General features: G+C 32.2%; 1 protein-coding gene across 16 annotated transcripts in view; it reads left to right on the top strand.

Moving 5' to 3' along the window:
* Positions 1 to 17,607, top strand: part of LOC111064145 (poly(rC)-binding protein 3) — a 228,161-nt gene that overhangs the window by 186,519 nt on the left and 24,035 nt on the right. For 7 of the 16 annotated variants that reach the window (XM_039434085.1, XM_039434086.1, XM_039434077.1 and 4 more), the window contains 7 exons: positions 1,371 to 1,427; positions 1,960 to 2,076; positions 2,956 to 3,225; positions 5,597 to 5,719; positions 11,438 to 11,519; positions 14,522 to 14,675; positions 16,521 to 16,649. In XM_039434085.1, coding sequence (XP_039290019.1) covers positions 1,371 to 1,427; positions 1,960 to 2,076; positions 2,956 to 3,225; positions 5,597 to 5,719; positions 11,438 to 11,519; positions 14,522 to 14,675; positions 16,521 to 16,649 — 932 coding nt within the window. Of the gene's footprint in view, positions 1 to 1,370; positions 1,428 to 1,959; positions 2,077 to 2,955; positions 3,226 to 5,596; positions 5,867 to 8,792; positions 8,820 to 11,437; positions 11,520 to 14,521; positions 14,676 to 16,520; positions 16,650 to 17,607 lie in introns of all 16 variants that reach the window. The other 9 variants (XM_039434082.1, XM_039434069.1, XM_039434070.1 and 6 more) reach the window with 2 other exon arrangements.

The raw sequence follows: 17,607 nt of genomic DNA, 5'->3' as shown, positions 1-17,607 counted from the left end.
TATGGGATGTATGTATGCTGTCTCAGAATTTTTCCACTAAAATGTCACTGCTTAACTCCATATCATTGCGTGAAGTTTCTACAGGACAAGAAATGTGGCATAAAGTTTGCCAAAACTGACTTTGAATGACGTAATGAATTTAATTGAAATAAGTGATGGAGATGCTAAAATTATAGTTCGCTAAATGACTTTTATCTGTGAGTATTCATTTAAGAGTAGTATTCTCTCCTTCCCGTTTTAGTATCGTTATTGCAAGCACATATATTGTCGAGTGAAGAAATAAGTTATTTTATTTCTAGAAACGACGTGATTATGCAATGCTTAAGAAATAACAAATTTGATCCAAAATACTCTGCATAGAACAATATTCTGGAATATAATAAATTGTAAAGTATATTCTATTTATTACAGTGATAGCCAATGATAATAATAAGAGAAACACCAATTCGAACCTTTATCATTATCCAAAATATATCAGTTTAATTTATGATTATAAGTTCATATACCTAATTTTATTATTACTAATCATTTTGTGCTCAATTATCAATTGCTCTTTGATAGTATTAAGTTCTACCAATGTACTTGAAAAATATATTGAATCTTTAAACCGATGTGATTGTCATGGAAAAAATTCTCATTATAGCCTTTCAGCAAGGCAAATTTGAAATAGTCTTAAACTCACCTTTACTTATTTTTCTCCCAATTAACATGAATAGTTCAAATGGTACTTATTGTTATTCCTATAAATCATTAGTTTTCAGTTCTGAGTATTTTTACCATGAAATAAAAAATACAGTGCATTGCTAAGTTTTCAAACACAAAGCAGGTTAAAATTGATATGCTTTAAAAAATAATAAAACGTCGAATGATGAAAAATGACATGGAACTAATTATATAGTTTTATTAGGTAGTGAACTGCACACTCATGCAGTAGGACAAGATCCCTGTCTGGCAGACGGTTAAGATGTCAAAGTTGAAGAATTTGGCCAGTGACTTGCTTCAAAGTGATCGGCGTCTTTATTTAAAACGACACACGGATTTTTTTCTAATGTCTTCTCGTGTTGTTGACCCAACATTCGCTCTCATTCAATGCACCTATCGATTCACTCTTGACTAAGTCACTAATCGAAATAAAAGGAGAGATTTGATAGAAGAAATAATGGGTAAATAACACAATAAATGTTATGAGTAAAGGTGTTCTATCAGATGAAATTGATAGTAACTCAAAATTTCATTGAATGGTGTAACTATTTTGAAATAGTTACTTAACTATCTATTGTGAGCTACAGCAATTCAGTTTAAACAGTATTTCTATGTTCTGATTATTTTTTTATAAACACTTATTAATGATGTAATTTTTTATTTTGCAGGAAGTTGGAAGTATTATAGGAAGAAAAGGAGAAATAGTGAAACGATTTCGTGATGAGGTAAACATATATTTTGAATGCTCTTATTCTTCAATAAATAATTTCTCTAGAATTCCAAACTTTTCATCACAATCTGTCAAAAAGTTTTAATTTGAATAAGTATTCTTACAACTTAAAAACTTCTTAGTTTTAACTGATATTTTCTTGTAAAGTATATTGTTCTTATTCTCACTATCAATAATTTTCATACATAGTAGGTACTCTATTTTTCAGATCCTTCTGTAAGCACCTATTATTCAATTTTTTCGAAAAAATGAAACACCGGTAAACGTTCATTTAAATCGTTCAAAGACATTCACAGAGTGATATGTTCTATGTGTGAGTTGAACATAATCTTTCAGCTATTCAACTACTAGATCTACTTCCTCTGTTTTTTACTGTACTCTCTATGTATTTTTCAACGAAAAAATGTAAATCATCTTTTCATTTTTTCTGGAGTTTTAATCGAGGTATACAAACTCACATCATTAACTTGATTTTTTTCTATTTATTGAATGAAAATAGTTGTAACATATATTTGTTTTGTTCACAGTCTGGAGCAAAAATCAACATATCCGACGGCTCGTGCCCTGAAAGAGTAGTTACGGTTACTGGACCAACAAATGCCATTTTCAAGGCATTCACTCTCATTTGTAAAAAGTTCGAAGAAGTAAGTGGTCTACTTTTCATTATTTTTTATTTATTTAAAGTACAATAATTTGTTATCTAGTTGTGCAACACTGTTGTAGATCCTTATGTATTTGCCGGGTCAGTGCCACCTACAGATGATATTTAGCTTAGTGGCTTCCAACTGGAGTTAACCAGTTGAATAAACCGAGATATGCAAGAATACAACATTACTATTCTATCAATTTACTATAGATGACTACGGTGATGCCTATTACTGCGATTCCATTAATTCATTTGCCAGTTGTGAATGCAGTTACAGTTTCAAACTCTATTATTATAAAACTATCTAGCAAATTCCACTTCTCTCATCACATTTTACCAATTTAACTATTGTAGAATATTGACTGATTATTGATGTACCTTTTTCTCTGCCAACTGTTCTTATAAACTTATATTCCAATAATTCTTACTTTATTCTTGTTTCTACTGAATGTCCTATCTTTTGTGATTAATTTTAGTGTTCCAAGCTCTATTATTGTCAAACTGTGAAACTATTTTGAACTATGATATTCTCTCATTATTCTCTTCATCAATCAACTGTCATTTGATCTGTTACCGTTACAATTTTCAAAGTTTTCTATAAATTTAATCATTTCTATAGGGCTACTTGAAAGTTTTCAAGAATAATTATTAATAGCCTCTATTTTTTTGAAGGCAAGACCGCTTTTGTCCAATTGAATAAATGTATTAAATTAACGTTTCTATCATTTTTACAATGATTAATTGAATTGATAAGCGATGTCTATCACTGTACTACCTACGCTCAATGTTTCTTCAATCAAGTGTCCTCAATTTTTTGCACTACTTTTACTTGCTGTTCATACAGTTCCAAGCACCAATTTTGACCGATTCGTCTTAGTTCCAGGAGATGCAAAACGGCGGAGGCGGTGGTGGCGGCGGAGGTTCACGAACGCCGATCACGATCCGCCTGATCGTGCCCGCGTCGCAGTGTGGCTCGCTCATCGGCAAGGGCGGATCCAAGATCAAGGAGATCCGCGAGGTGACCGGGGCATCCATCCAGGTGGCTTCCGACATGTTGCCGCACTCCACTGAGCGGGCAGTCACCATCACAGGCACCAGTGATGCCATCACCCAGTGCATCTACCACATCTGCTGTGTCATGCTCGAGGTATGCCAACGTTACTCCACTACTCTCTAAGTCACCCATTACCCTTACTAGTTTCATTCAAAACTTAGACTTTTTAAATAATTATTAAGTTACTGTTCTAGATTTTTTGATTTTAGACTCTAATAGTATCTATTTGATTCAAAATTTGCTTGTTTATCTGAATATTGAAGAGCGTAAATTGTATTTTGAAAAGTGAAAGTGACATAACCAACATTTTGATTTGGACATTATAGTATAGATTGGAAATGGGACAGTTTTGGGCATGAGACTGTTGTGCTTTTCCTCATGTTAAGTATTTGTACACAATGTGATAAATAAATAAATAAATAGAATAAAACTTTATTAACATTATTAAAAAATACAGAAGAGATCAAATGATAAATCAATTACATGACACCTAAATTGGAAATAAATTCAAAATAACATTCATTCTCTCTCAACAAAGTAAAATGATTATCGATTCCTTTTCAGTGGAGCATTATTTTATTCTAATCTTTGTGATTTCCTTTAAAAGTTTGAGACTGTACATCTCTACAAATTTAGTCCTCAAAATTTTATTATTATTCATGTATCTTCAAAATCACTTTTTTAAACTCTAGATCTTCAAAATATTCAAATAAAACTACGAAGCAGCTTAAATAATGTTGAATAATTTCAATTGATGAACACGCTATATCATGGTAGAAATTGTGTTCGCTAGAACTCTTCTTCAACTCGTGTCACATCATTGCCTCGTGGACACACCGAAGATGTACCCTGTCACACATATTGATAAATCGCTCACAAGAATGGAAACAGTGCACATATTTCCAATTCGCTCGCCACGTGTGTACCTACATTAATGTTGGTTTTTGTGACAGGTCTGCTGCAATAATTGAAGTGTGACCCTTTCAGATGCAAGTGCATAAAATGCATGATACCGGCCTGACTTTATCCGTGTTTGTCGTCAAACCTATGATACAGGCTCAGTAAATGTATTTTCGACCCTGGCTGTTTTATATTCTCGGCAGTGTCAATAACGGTGACAGTGAATAATTGTGTGGTCGGATGAGACCGTATTTGTTTTTGTGACGCTTTATTGAATAAGGCTGCCGCTCTGATCAGCAGCATGCAGCACTGTTTATCAGCACAGATTAGCTGTCGCCTGTGTTTTCTGTGAGTGTGACAGATGAGTGCACTGCTACCATGATTGATAATCTACCTCTCATCAATTTCAATTCGCACTTCTCCTCTGTTTGTTTCGAAATGTACGTTTTATCCATTCGTCATTTTTATTCCAATGATTGGACTCATTTGCCTTCTAATTGAAGCCATTTCCCTTCTATAATTCACCTTTCATCAATTTCAATTCGCAGTTTTCCTGTGCAATGCGCAGTTTCTTCCGAAATTTACGTTTTATCCCTTAGTTGATTTTATTCCAATTTTTGAACTCATTGAACTTTTAATAGACGTCAGCTCTCTATATAGGCGTTGTTAACTTCATTTGTATTACCATTCCTCCACATATTTATATTATAAATTATTATTATTTATTCATATTATATCATAATATATTCAACTAGTTCGCTCATTTTTGTATCACATAAATGTATTGTCCTTATATGACAATAATGCAAATTATTTTCAAAATTATTCACTTCCATTTTTAATCTCATCTATCATAGGCTGACACTGCTTGATTGGAATGTATTTTCATTTTAATAAAATAAATCAATATGAGTTATTCGATGAAATTGTTTTAAAAAATTTAATCCGTTCCAAGTTTTGATATTGTTTAATATTGATTTTTGAAATTCAATTCAATATAAATTATTATCACAGTTTAACAAACAATTCAACAGTTTCAAGAGTATCACTGTTAACACAATTTAATTACCGTATACTATTCCGATTATATTTTTCATTATATTATGGGCACACTAGTTTCTTTTCACTATTATGTATTAATTGTTATATGTAATTAATTTGAATACGTGTATGCTACTATGCCCTGTAATATGTTATAATTCTATAATATGTGTATGAATTAAAATTTGGGGAAGGAACAGTTTTGGGCTGTGCCTGTTGGTCCTTCTCAAATCATTTTAATAAATTGTGTTTTGTGTAACTTATAATTATTGAATTATTCCATTGAAATTAATAAAACTTGATAACGGGATGAATATCCAAAACCGGTCGTGTCATCTAATAAAATGAAAGGGTACTAGTGATTCTTTAATAAAAAAATTAGCCCTATTGAAATAAATTTAAAATATTCTGATATTACTTATTTTTTTACTCGTACGTATTTTTTATTGACCCTTTGAACATATTACATGATACACTGATATATTGAATGTTTGTGCTAAGTTAGTTGTTGTGTTTGTTGCAGTCGCCGCCGAAAGGCGCCACCATTCCCTACCGGCCGAAGCCACAAGTGGCGGGTCCGGTGATTGTGGCGGGCGGTCAGGCCTACACCATACAGGGCAACTACGCGGTGCCGACACACGGCGACGTAAGTAGCCCCCTGGCCGCGGGCCCCCCGGGCGGGCCTCTGGGCGTGCCCCACTTGGGGGGCGTGCCCTTCCCCCCAGCCGGCCTCGTTGACCCCCTCATCAAGAACGGCCATTTGCAGGCCGCGCTTCCGCCGCCGCATCTGGAAGTAAGTCACCCCCGCACCCCCCACAACCAACCCCCCCTTTGACCGCCAAATCCCCCGAGTCTTGTCTTATCTCAACCCCCCCCAACCACATACCGTTCTGTCTCTTTCTTTCTTTCTGTCTCTGTATACCAACACACACGTCTTGTCTCTTCTTGTCTCTCTCACTAATTTGTTGCTCTTTACGTTTCTCACACACTAACAATTTTCCAATCTTTTCTTTCTATTTCTCAATGTTATTCGATGTGCTATTGATTCAAACTGGAACTATTGATGTTTGTTTCGCTAAAGGTTAATAGATAAATAAGAATTCTTTCTTGGTAAGGGCTATTCGTTTTTTAATAACAATTAAAAATCAAAGTACCCGTTTTAAACTTTACTTTATTTCTCACAACATGTTTCGACGTATAATGTCATTTTCAATTACTTTAAGTGATTCTTAATTTTCAAGACTCATTGACTTGAAAATTACATTATAAGTCAAAACATGTTGTGAGAAATGAAGTAACGTTGAAAAAGGGTACTTTGTTTTTTTCTTCAAATACGGGTAGCCCTTACCAACAAAGTGAGAATCATTAGATAAAGTATTATAAGGTGAACATTTTCATCAAAATTGTTCTTAAAATGCTTTATCAAGTTTAATAAATCGATCAACCTTGGTGCTCTTATTCACATTAAACATTTATTGAACAAATCTCTAGAGCATGGCTTTTAGTTGAATCTTTATTGCTGGGCAAATAGAGTATACCATTGGTATTGAACCGATTGTCAAAATATTCATCAAATGTCATATTGTCAATTGGTTTAATGAGACTCGAAAGCTCTTAGACAAATTGTTTCTTACATTTGAATTAATTAAAGAGTGCATGTCGGCATTGAAGAGAAAAAATCCAGATTATATACATTGCAGTTGATGTAATGGGATGTAATAAAATCTACTTTGTAATCTAACTACATTAAACTTCTCATGATACAAACTTTGATTGTATTCAAAGATTTATCTTGCATATTAATAAAATAAATTCCTCTATTGCAATGCATTTAGCAGAATTTCTGAGCTCCAGTTTGAATCAATTAAGCACACTTCATTATATTTCAATGTGATTTGATGCTTCTAAAGCTTCAGTGCACAATTCTTATGATATGTTAAGTAGTGATACACTGTTTGCTAATTTATATTCAGTTATTTATTTATAGCGCAATTCAGAGATTCGCTTTGAAATTATAGTTGCATCATCAGAAAATCTGACGGGCTATTGACTTGAATATTTGTTATTTAATTAGCTGCATAAGATTTAATAAATAAGCAGAAGTTTCATGATTCCTATATGCTCTGAAATTTGGAATGTTTTGTTCTTATAATCGCAAAATATATTGCGTTTCGGTCTTGAATTTTTGTCCATATTTGTTGTGGTAAGTTGAGGCTGGTATCTCCATTATATTTTCGTGTACTGAAATTCAGGGATTCGTTATGATGGTGTAGTATCATTACTTTAATGCTTTAGGAATTGACCCCAAAATGTTTGGAAGCAAATTGATATAGCATTTATGTATCTTTATTGTCATGCGAATTTATTATGTCCAACATTTTTTCATTCAAAATTTGCTTGAGAATGAGATACAATTATTCATATGTTGAGTGTCCGAATAATATGATTTCAACCTCCTTCGCTATAAGTTCATAAGATTGAGGGATGCCCATCATAGTTTCTAATATAATCAGCTCCAAGATAAAATTTTTCTCATCAGTTTTCTGTACAAGTTGAAGGGTGAAACTCGTTCTTTTTAAAATCCTACCATTTTATTCAATTTTATCCAGACCCTTTTATGTGTATTCATCATATTTTCAAACTTTCCATTCATCATCAACGTGAATAAGTTTTTAACTGTTTTCGTTGATTGTCAGATAAAAAATCAAATTCTTAGCTGGTGCTTAGAAATGTCAGTTTTCTAATAATCATACAATATTTTGATCAGTTACCTATTCAAGTACATATTTCTAGCGAGATTCATGAAAATTAGAGTTATATTCAAGATTGACTCAATTTGAAAACTTCAATAATTATTGTATAACTTGGATGTATATGGAAACTCCAACCTGAATTATATCATAGAAACCAAGTGTTTCTCGAATTATGTCACCTTCATTATTTATAGAAATCATTTAACATTTCAAAATTTCAAGATCACTTGTTCAGAGTTTTCATATAACTTTTTAAATAAGTAATCAGTTATCAAGTTTTTATTAGCTAGACTTTCTTTTTTGAGTTTCTCAGTGATTATAAGAAACTCCTTGAAATGTAAAACTATTCCACAACAAACATTTATTTAAATTTTGTATTGCTCTATAATAATAATTAGAATTCTAATACCGGCTTTACTGTTTATACTCAAGCTAAGCACCTCAGCAATTCGACTCTTAAGCATGGCTTCTGTTCTTCCTTGCTTGCTCTGTTTTTGTTTCTCATAATATTGTTTTGTACTCTCTTCAAACTTTTTCATTGTCATTGAATATCTCATTATTTAAAAAGGAATGTGGATTATTTTTCGTCTCCTTTCAAATAGTTTTTCTTGTTTGTTTTTGTTCTGTAAAGAAGATCAGACTCGGTTTGTGTTCCCTGGTAGTGAAGTGCGGGGGCGACTGAATAGCCTTCAAATCCCTTAAAAATAACATCTCAAATTACGTCCTGGGCTGATTTACAGGGGGGCCCAAGCAGGCTTCCATACTATTATTACCTAGAAACTTTTGAAAGCCTCGTTTACACTGTTTTTTATGTAAATTGTGTTCCTTTCCCTTGTTTCAGATTCCTTCCCTGCGAATTTCCCATCCTTTTCCTTTCACCCGCACCCTTCTCCACCTACCATTCCTTCGAAAAATAATGAACTTTGGTGTTTTAACTGAATAACTTTTATCTTTCAATGTTTACAGCCGTACATTCTTACAGCTTCTTGTCAGGTAAGTTTTCATTTAATTTCCCTGAAAACGTAAATGCTATCCGTGATCATTATTTCATGGATATCCCTGTCATCAATCAACTTATTCATCATTATCATCACCTCCTTTATATTCATCGAAAGCATCACTATTATAAATATTGAATAATATAGATTTTCGATGATAGATACTTTAAAAGCTTTTTAAAATCATTATTTTTTTCACATATTTTCAATTAAGAAATCAAAATTATAGAATTTGGTAAATAACAGAACGTATTTTTCAAAAGTTATTGTTCAATTGAAAGATATATTAAGAGTTAATTCATGATAATTATAATTATTCCTGAATAGAGGTTTTTTGTATTTTTGAAGTGCAGTATATTCACATTTTATTTTGTGATAACTAACTTCTCATGTCTTTTTCAACTTTTTTTTTAATTTTTCAGTTTTCTTCTAATTATTGCCCGTCTTCTTTACAGCCATCACTGTTTCTGTTTATTATTTGGTGCTGCTTGTATAAATATTTCATGATTTCTCATGAATTTTACCCAAAATTTGAAGATATAGTCCTAAGTTTCCTGGTTCTACCTAGTATTAGACTTCTCAATGAATGAATTGAAAGAATTGAACAATTAGGAAGAATTTTGAAGTAATTCACTTAATTAAATTCATAGGGTTATTGTAAAACTGTTTGTGCAATAAATTAATTTTCTTTTATTGCTGTGCGATGAACCATCAAATTTGAATTCTCGTTCAAGAGAATGATATTGTTGTCAATTACAGTCATAAATGTAATACAGTAATACTGTTCTGCTAACTTAACTTTAACTTACTATTTCTTTTACTTTCTGCTTACTTGTTTTTTAACTTCACGTCAAGTTTCATTAATCCAATCCTTGTCTTATTAACTCCATCATCATCTTCTATTCCATCACATATTACGTATTAAACAGTGTAAGAGGTTCTTGGATCTTCTGTGTTATCTCATGTCATATTCCTAGCTGTTCTAAAAATCGAACTATCTTCTTCATTGAATGTGCTTTTTTACTCGCATACACGGCCTTCTCATGGACTATTTTATTAATTCATTCTGAATCACAAATTTTCATTGGAAATCCATGTCTAAATTCTAGAATTCTTCATATTTATTCTGAACTTCAAAAATGTAATGCAAAAATGGAACATTGTTCTTGTTCGCCATACTAATTATAGATTTTTAATAGCTTTTGATAAGCTAATAAAAGTTTGACATTCCATGCAAATTCTTCTGCGCTGAATTAACTATTGTTTGTCTACCACAAGCTGTTTTTATGGAATTGAATTAAAATTATGTAGTATTATTTGGAATGTGGAAATTCCTTTCTTGTTCCACTTAAGATCATGGAAAAATGTATGTTTTGTCAAACGATATACAATTACATATTTTAATTATTGATAAAAATTAGGTTGTGATAGTGTATGCGAGTAATTGAATATTTCTATGTTCTTTATCTAGTATAGATTTTTGTGGTAATTTGAGTATACGAACATCCTGAACATTATTTAATCTAGGTGTATAAAAATCATATAACCAACCATATACATTGAACGACACGATAATATTATAGAATGACGAAGATTAATGGGAAAAAGTTAAAATTAAGGACTATTAACTTGATAATGGCATTATATAGTCGAAATATGTCGTGATTGAACAATTTTAAAAGGGTATAGATTTAGGGCTTAGATTTCTAATTTTTATTTATATTTAAGAGTAGCCCTAAATAAAAAAAGACAATCTGATTAAGTCCTACGATTTGACACCATCAAAGTCTGATAAGCACCCAATCCAAAGCTCTCTTTTGAAATTCTCCCACAACCAACTTCTCCAAATGTTGAAATGTTGACTGGGGCATGGTTATTCATGATTTCCTGTATTCTAAATTTGAATTCAGTGAAGGCTCACTTCTATCAACGATATTATTCAAGATTAATTAGACGAAAATCTATAAATGGTGCAAGAATATTATTGGCAGCCCAATAATGCTAATTTAGTATTACACTGCTTTTAAAAACTCGAGGATTCTAGCGAATTTTATATTCTCAGCTCATCTTACAGTACTCAGTGAAGTTTTTTTTTCAAAACTTCATCACTCAAACTCAAATCTCCGTTTGTATAATATGGTTTACATCTGGGATATAAAGAATAATGTAATTTACTTAATAAAAACAATATAAAAACTTGAAGTACCTTTTTATTTCAACTTGAAAATGGCCAATGGTCGAAACTTGTCATTAAAATATTTTAAAATGTTTTAATAAAAGGGTAGTACAAGTTTTCTTTATTGGTTTTATTAATTTGAATAAAGTAGCCCATATAAGTGAAGTGATTGTAACGGTACGAAATGTATTGTTGTTTTTCGGTGGCACTCTGTAGTTATTACATATAAATATTTGAGAACACAATAAAAATTTTAAATAATCGCTAAACATTTAAAAAAATTTAATGAAAAATAAAAATTGCAAAAATAAGCAATAAAATGAATGGTACTTCTGATATTTTTTTTCGTGTTTCAATAATAATCAGTAGCTCTAAAAGGAAGAGTAAATGATTAGAGATTATGTTGTCGGATTTGGACATGTGTGAGTGTGTTTCAGATTGGTAAGATGGGAGGTGGACCTCTGGCAGGGCTCGCTGCTCTGGGATTGGGAGCCAACACTGGTGGATTGAATCAAGCTGGTAAATAAACTTTATCCCACTAATTCTGGTGTGGTTGGTGCCTGCTAATGAAGACCCTCGAACCCCAATGCTTTCCAAATGTGTGCAATACAAAATAAACTATTCAATTATATCTCTAGTTTCTATTTTTATAATTCTTTGAGAAGTTTGTCGCTAATTAAAGTCGATTTTCTTTGAGTTTCTGAGTTTTGTTTTGTTTGTTTTAAGTTATTCATTAAAATAAAAAATACAATATTTTATTTTATTTGTAGTTGTTCATTTGGTTTTAATTTTTAAAAGTATTTATGATTCTAAGTCATAAGAATCAAGTCAATATATTTGTAATATTGTCTAATCCTGTAGGAAGACGACGACGATATTGTTTCATTTTAAAGTAAATTTTGTTCAATTATCATTCATTTTTTATGTTTTTTTTATAATTATTCTAATCTTAAATTTTATCAATTGAGAGGCAATAAATTTTATTTTGTACTGAAGGGGTTTTTATTTGTATATTTTTTTGATTTGTTGAATGTACGGTATTTATCTGGGTTCTTGGTAGTGGTGGAGGTCATTGAATTGTTTTATTAATACAATAATTAACCTAGTTATCTCAATCCTTATTAAATGATTGGTAATTTAATGTTGTTTAGTCCCAATCATAAGTGGATAGTGTTTGAAAAGTATCCTATTTCTCTATGTAATTCAATAAGTGAGAATTGATGCATGTAATAAGCTATTATTCGTCAATGAATTAACTATTCGTAGGAAAACTTGTCTAACCTGGAATTGTTATACTTGTTGAATTACATATGCTACTTTAAGGCTGTGCAAAGGCTAAAAATAAACTTTCTAATGGTGATATTTTTCAAAGTATTTTCTATTTGTATATAATCAAGCTGTCAAAATGAAATAGTTTCCTCAGGGAAATTTTTTCCAATCATTACTTTTTGAGATATGAGCGGCTAAAGTTTAAATCTTGCTTAATCTCATGGATTGAACTCTTACCGAATTTGAAATGTTCTGTCCCAAAATTTGAACTTAAGGCGCTCATATCTCAAAAAGTAATGATCGGAAAAAAATGTTTTCCTAAGAAACCTTTTCCATTTTTATAGCTTGATGATATGCATATCGAAAAACTTTGAAAAATATCACCAGTAGAAAGTTTATTTTTATCTTTTGCACAGCCTTAAATTCATCATACATAAGGTGCTTTCCTTCCGATAAAGAACAATAATAATTCTGTTTGGTAGTAATTTTACGAGTTAAGGAATCGACACAGAAATGTGTTAGGTTTTTGTTATTGATATATTGTAGGTAGGCATAATGTATATTCGATGTTTGGTACTTAGGGACTCTTGATTATGATAGATATATTCAAGTGTAAATACAAGACACAAATCGACACAATACACAACAATATACAATATTTGAAAGTTTGAGGTGGATAGAAGAAACGAAAGGACACGTTCCAAAAAATCCTTAATTTTGGAAAAAGTATGAAAATCAGAAGAAAAAAAAACGAAAGGAAGAAAACAGTAAGAAGTAAGTAGAATATAGATTCCTTTAATATTAACGATAAATGTCTAAACCTAGATTTCTCCAATTGATAGTTTTGTTTGTTATTCACTTTTGAAATAATATAGTCTGGTTGATAAACTTCTGCAATCGCTTCCTCAATAAGCTGTTTACAATAACCAATTTATTAGAAACGTGAAAGCATATTATATGTTTATATGGTATTTTAGTATTTCTGAGCGCCACTATTGAAAAAAACATGAAATACTCATTTACTCGATAGGTACTGTATTGGAGAATTTTTAAACGGATTGACTGAAAAAACTCTTCCAGATCTCCGAATACAGTGTTCAACGTATTTTAATAACTTGTTTATAACTTTATTTGAGGGACCATATATTTAATGACGCTAATCAGAGTGGCACTATGAAAGAGGTTTAAAAATCTTAATGTTGAATAACCGAGGGAAAAATAGAAAAAATAGTTTCTATATGGAATACACCCTTTCAATAAAGATAATTTAGGAAATAAATACTCTAATTGATATGTATAACTGAATGTTATCTAAAATTGTACAAGTGAAATTCCAACCTTACCGTAACTTGGACTGTGTAATCACCTAAAAATTTGGAAGAAAAATAGCACAAGGACTACCTTATTATTTTATCTACCAATGTTATTACATTAGTGTCATTTGTATCATAAATAAATACAAAAGTCTAAAACCCAAAACAAAGTATAAATAGACAATCATAGGCCCTAATGTTTTCGGTTCAATTTTCTTGGCGTTATATGAGTTTTTATAATTAACTGGCGATAAATGTGAGGTTTTCACAATGTAAATTACTTATAGTTTGGCGGGACCTATATAAATTACGTTATAACCGTATTGACGCTACGGTCTAGGCCGTAATAACCAATAACTCCGTAATTGGCATGAAGTGTAATAGCGTAAGTAGATATCCCATGGTACCTATAGGGCGTTTATGCACTACCTCCGTAAACAAAGCCGTAGTGCATTTGTGTAACGTCAGCACAGGTAGGGCTCCTACATCAATAAAAATTCGTTGATTCCAGCTGATCTATATCAGCTAGTGTTTCTATTGGTGTAGGAGCCCTACCTGTGCTGACGTCACACGAATGCACTACGGCTTTGTTTACGGAGGTAGTGGTTTATGTCGCAACTTTTACTGTTATCTCAAGCCGATAGTTCACGTAGTTCTTTCCCATGCAGCTATGTGACGCTGGTAGTCTCTCTTACTGCGCCGTTCATACACTCTCACCTCAACAAAACAGTAAAAATTGACAGTAATCGACAGTAAACGGCTTGAGTTAACAGTTAAAATTGCGACATAAACGCCAAACGACAAAACGTTTGAGTGTTATAGCGGACCTGGCAGCTAATTTTTTTCAAGTTGTGATACTCTGTTGCTAAGTTGCATGAAGTGTAATGTTGCAAATGTTTGGAATTTGGTTGTTAGAACAAGTGTGTTGTGTGTTTGTAGCAGCCCTTGCAGCTCTGGCCGGCAGCCAACTGCGTTCGAACACCGCATTCCGCAACCAGCAGAACACCAATCAGCAGACGCATGAGATGACCGTGCCCAACGACCTCATTGGCTGCATCATCGGCAAGGGAGGCACCAAGATCGCCGAAATCAGGTAACCACTCACATCTCCTATTCTATTATCACTAGTAGTTCTATGAACAGTAGACCTCGCGCAGTTACAAACCACAGTCTCCATCGGAGTGAATTATGTCCTTTCCTGACGTGACGGCGAGATATCGGTGTGTACACAACTAATGGCTGTTTGGAATGTTGTATTGATAATAATTGTTAATATTAATTATAATTTATTAGCATTAGAATGCTAACAATTCGTTGTAAACAACTATTCTACTATCATTAAAAGCTTACCGATTTGAAAGCAGAGAAAAGTCGGGAGAAAATAATAAGCTACTTCGAGTTATTAATATTGCATGGCTCATTGCTTGCAATTAAAAGGCCACACGAAAGCTGATTTTTTTACCAAATTACATTGGGATATTAATTCATTTTACATTTATTCAATTATTAAATAAGTACAAATAATAAAATGATAGGGAGAGGAAAAATAAGGTAACCTTGTGCTATTCCTCTCCCAAATTTAGATAAATTTTTTGCGTTATTGCAAGCAATTAATAATCCACTCGACAACTGATTTATGATGAATAATTATTCTATAGTCTGATTTTTACGGTAATATTGTAGTTAGGAGACTCTTTTTCCTTTTTTATTATTCTTAAAATGCAACAGTTTAAAAAACCTTATATATATATATATATATATATATATATATATATATATATATATATATATATATATATATATATATACTCTGAATTTGATTCATGAGTTGTAAATCGCTTTCCGGTGGTTTGGAACCCACCTAGAACTGCAGGTCCATTCATCTTTCAGCTTCAATACCCCCGCACAAGCCTAGAGCTCATGTGGGCATCACTTCAGCAAAAAATAACAGATTGTCTTGTTTGAAATCTGCGTGCTGCGTGACAACTTTTACTTGGTCAGGCAGCTTTAGAAACCGATAAATGACAGAAACTTATCTGAATTTCAACTTAATTTTCAATGTTTGACCCAATTTATATTTTCATAATAAAGCTATGTATTGGTTTTGTAGCCTGATATGGAGAGTAAAATGAATCTTGAATCTATCTTTGTTTTGGCGATAATTGCAAGAAAAGTAAAAGTTGTGTTATAGTCCCTAGATGTATACTAACTATCAATACATATTATAATTTAATGTCTTTGTTCCACACAATTCTTGAATTAAGTTACTTTCTGTTATTTCTTGACACTATTTTTCTACGTAATGCGATAATTCCATTACAGAGTGATAGAGTGCGAGTAATAGATATAGTGCGTGTATATCAGCCTAAAGCTGCGTTTACACCAAAGTTATTAACAAAATGTTTATTTCTCTGTCCTTAAAGATTCTATTAGATTGAACATAACTTATCATACACATGATTAGCATATGTGTTTGTCAGGTTCCGTTCAATCTAATAGAATCTATAAGGATTAAGTTATCAACATTCTGTTAATAACATTGGTGTAAACGCAGATTAAAGGTCACGGGTTCGAACCCAGGTACTAGCAAAAGTTTTCAGCCAGGTCACTCCCTCGTTATCTGATATGCACATTATATTTATAGATAAATGAATAAATAGTGTCCTGGCTGAAGTATGGACAGTCGATGGCTCATATTATATTTTCAGGCCAGGTTTCTATATATATTTACATTATTTTTAAATTATATTATTATTATTATTATAATTATTATTATTTTTTTAATTATTGTTTTCAAATTATATTTTGAGACCTTTAGGTAAGGGACTTCCCACAAAAACTCCATACGATTTTACTTTTTAATTCTAGACTATTATAATTTGTACTATAAGAAAGTAATGTTTCTAATGATTGACATTTGTTCTGTTTGGTAATGCAGACAAATCAGCGGTGCCATGATTCGTATCAGCAACTGCGAAGAGAGAGATGGAAATGCCACCGATCGTACTATCACCATCACTGGAACACCGGACTCTGTCGCTCTCGCTCAGTACCTCATCAACATGAGGTAAGTCTCTCTCTTTCTATCTCTCTCAAAATGAATACAATTCACAAACACTTGGTTATCGGACACACCTTGATTCAAAAATCGGATCGGGTACCTTAGGTATCATCATCAATCTTGACCCACTTTCTCCTACGCCCCATTATTAATGCTACCATTTTTCAAAATTGGAAGAAAATCAAGCAGGGTCTACTAGCTGTTATAACCAAACCTTGCCAAATGTCTGTCCTATGATCCCCTACCATGATTGTCCCCACTGTTTCTAATTGTGTTCTGTATTTGGAGTGATTGGAGTACAAAATCTGCAAACTAGTCATCTTTATGTTTTGTGTTATCTGTTCTCCACATTTTCCCAGAGGTTCCTCTACCACCTTTGTCTTGTCCATAATCCTAGATAACATGTTATGTCCATAATCTTTGCTTCTCCGGAAACCATTATTTCTCTCATCTATTTCACCATATTGCAAGTTAATAATCCGTTTTGAACTATTTTCGACGACACTACAGTCTACTTTTTGAAAATCCGAAAGCTCTCCACATGTGAGTACTGGTTTTAATAAGTAATATTAAAAAATTAGACTGCAGTGTCGTCGAAAATTGTTCAAAACGGATCATTATTTCTCCCTTCACTTTCAAAATCCTCACAATGTGTCCAATTCCATTTCTCCAATTCAGCTATTGGTTGATATTCCCTTTAATTCCACTCAATGTATTCCTTTTTATTCCAGCCTCTGTAATCCTTTCTATTCTAGTTTATGTATTGTTAAACAATATTTTTGGTTATCATTTTATCAACGTATGTTTTGTTCCATCACCCATCAAGTCTTGCACCACCCAAGTGTACCTATCCACTTAGTCCACATTTAACGTGTTTTTGTCACTCTTATTCTGTCCCAATGTAGTCCTCAATTTACCCAACCTTCCTGACGTTATTCAACAATCATAGCATAGTTTAATCAAC

Source organism: Nilaparvata lugens, chromosome 8 (genome assembly GCF_014356525.2).
Source record: "Nilaparvata lugens isolate BPH chromosome 8, ASM1435652v1, whole genome shotgun sequence".
Taxonomy (NCBI): domain Eukaryota; kingdom Metazoa; phylum Arthropoda; class Insecta; order Hemiptera; family Delphacidae; genus Nilaparvata; species Nilaparvata lugens.
The sequence above is the reverse complement of the archived record's forward strand: the minus strand, read 5'-3'. Positions and strand labels throughout refer to the sequence as shown.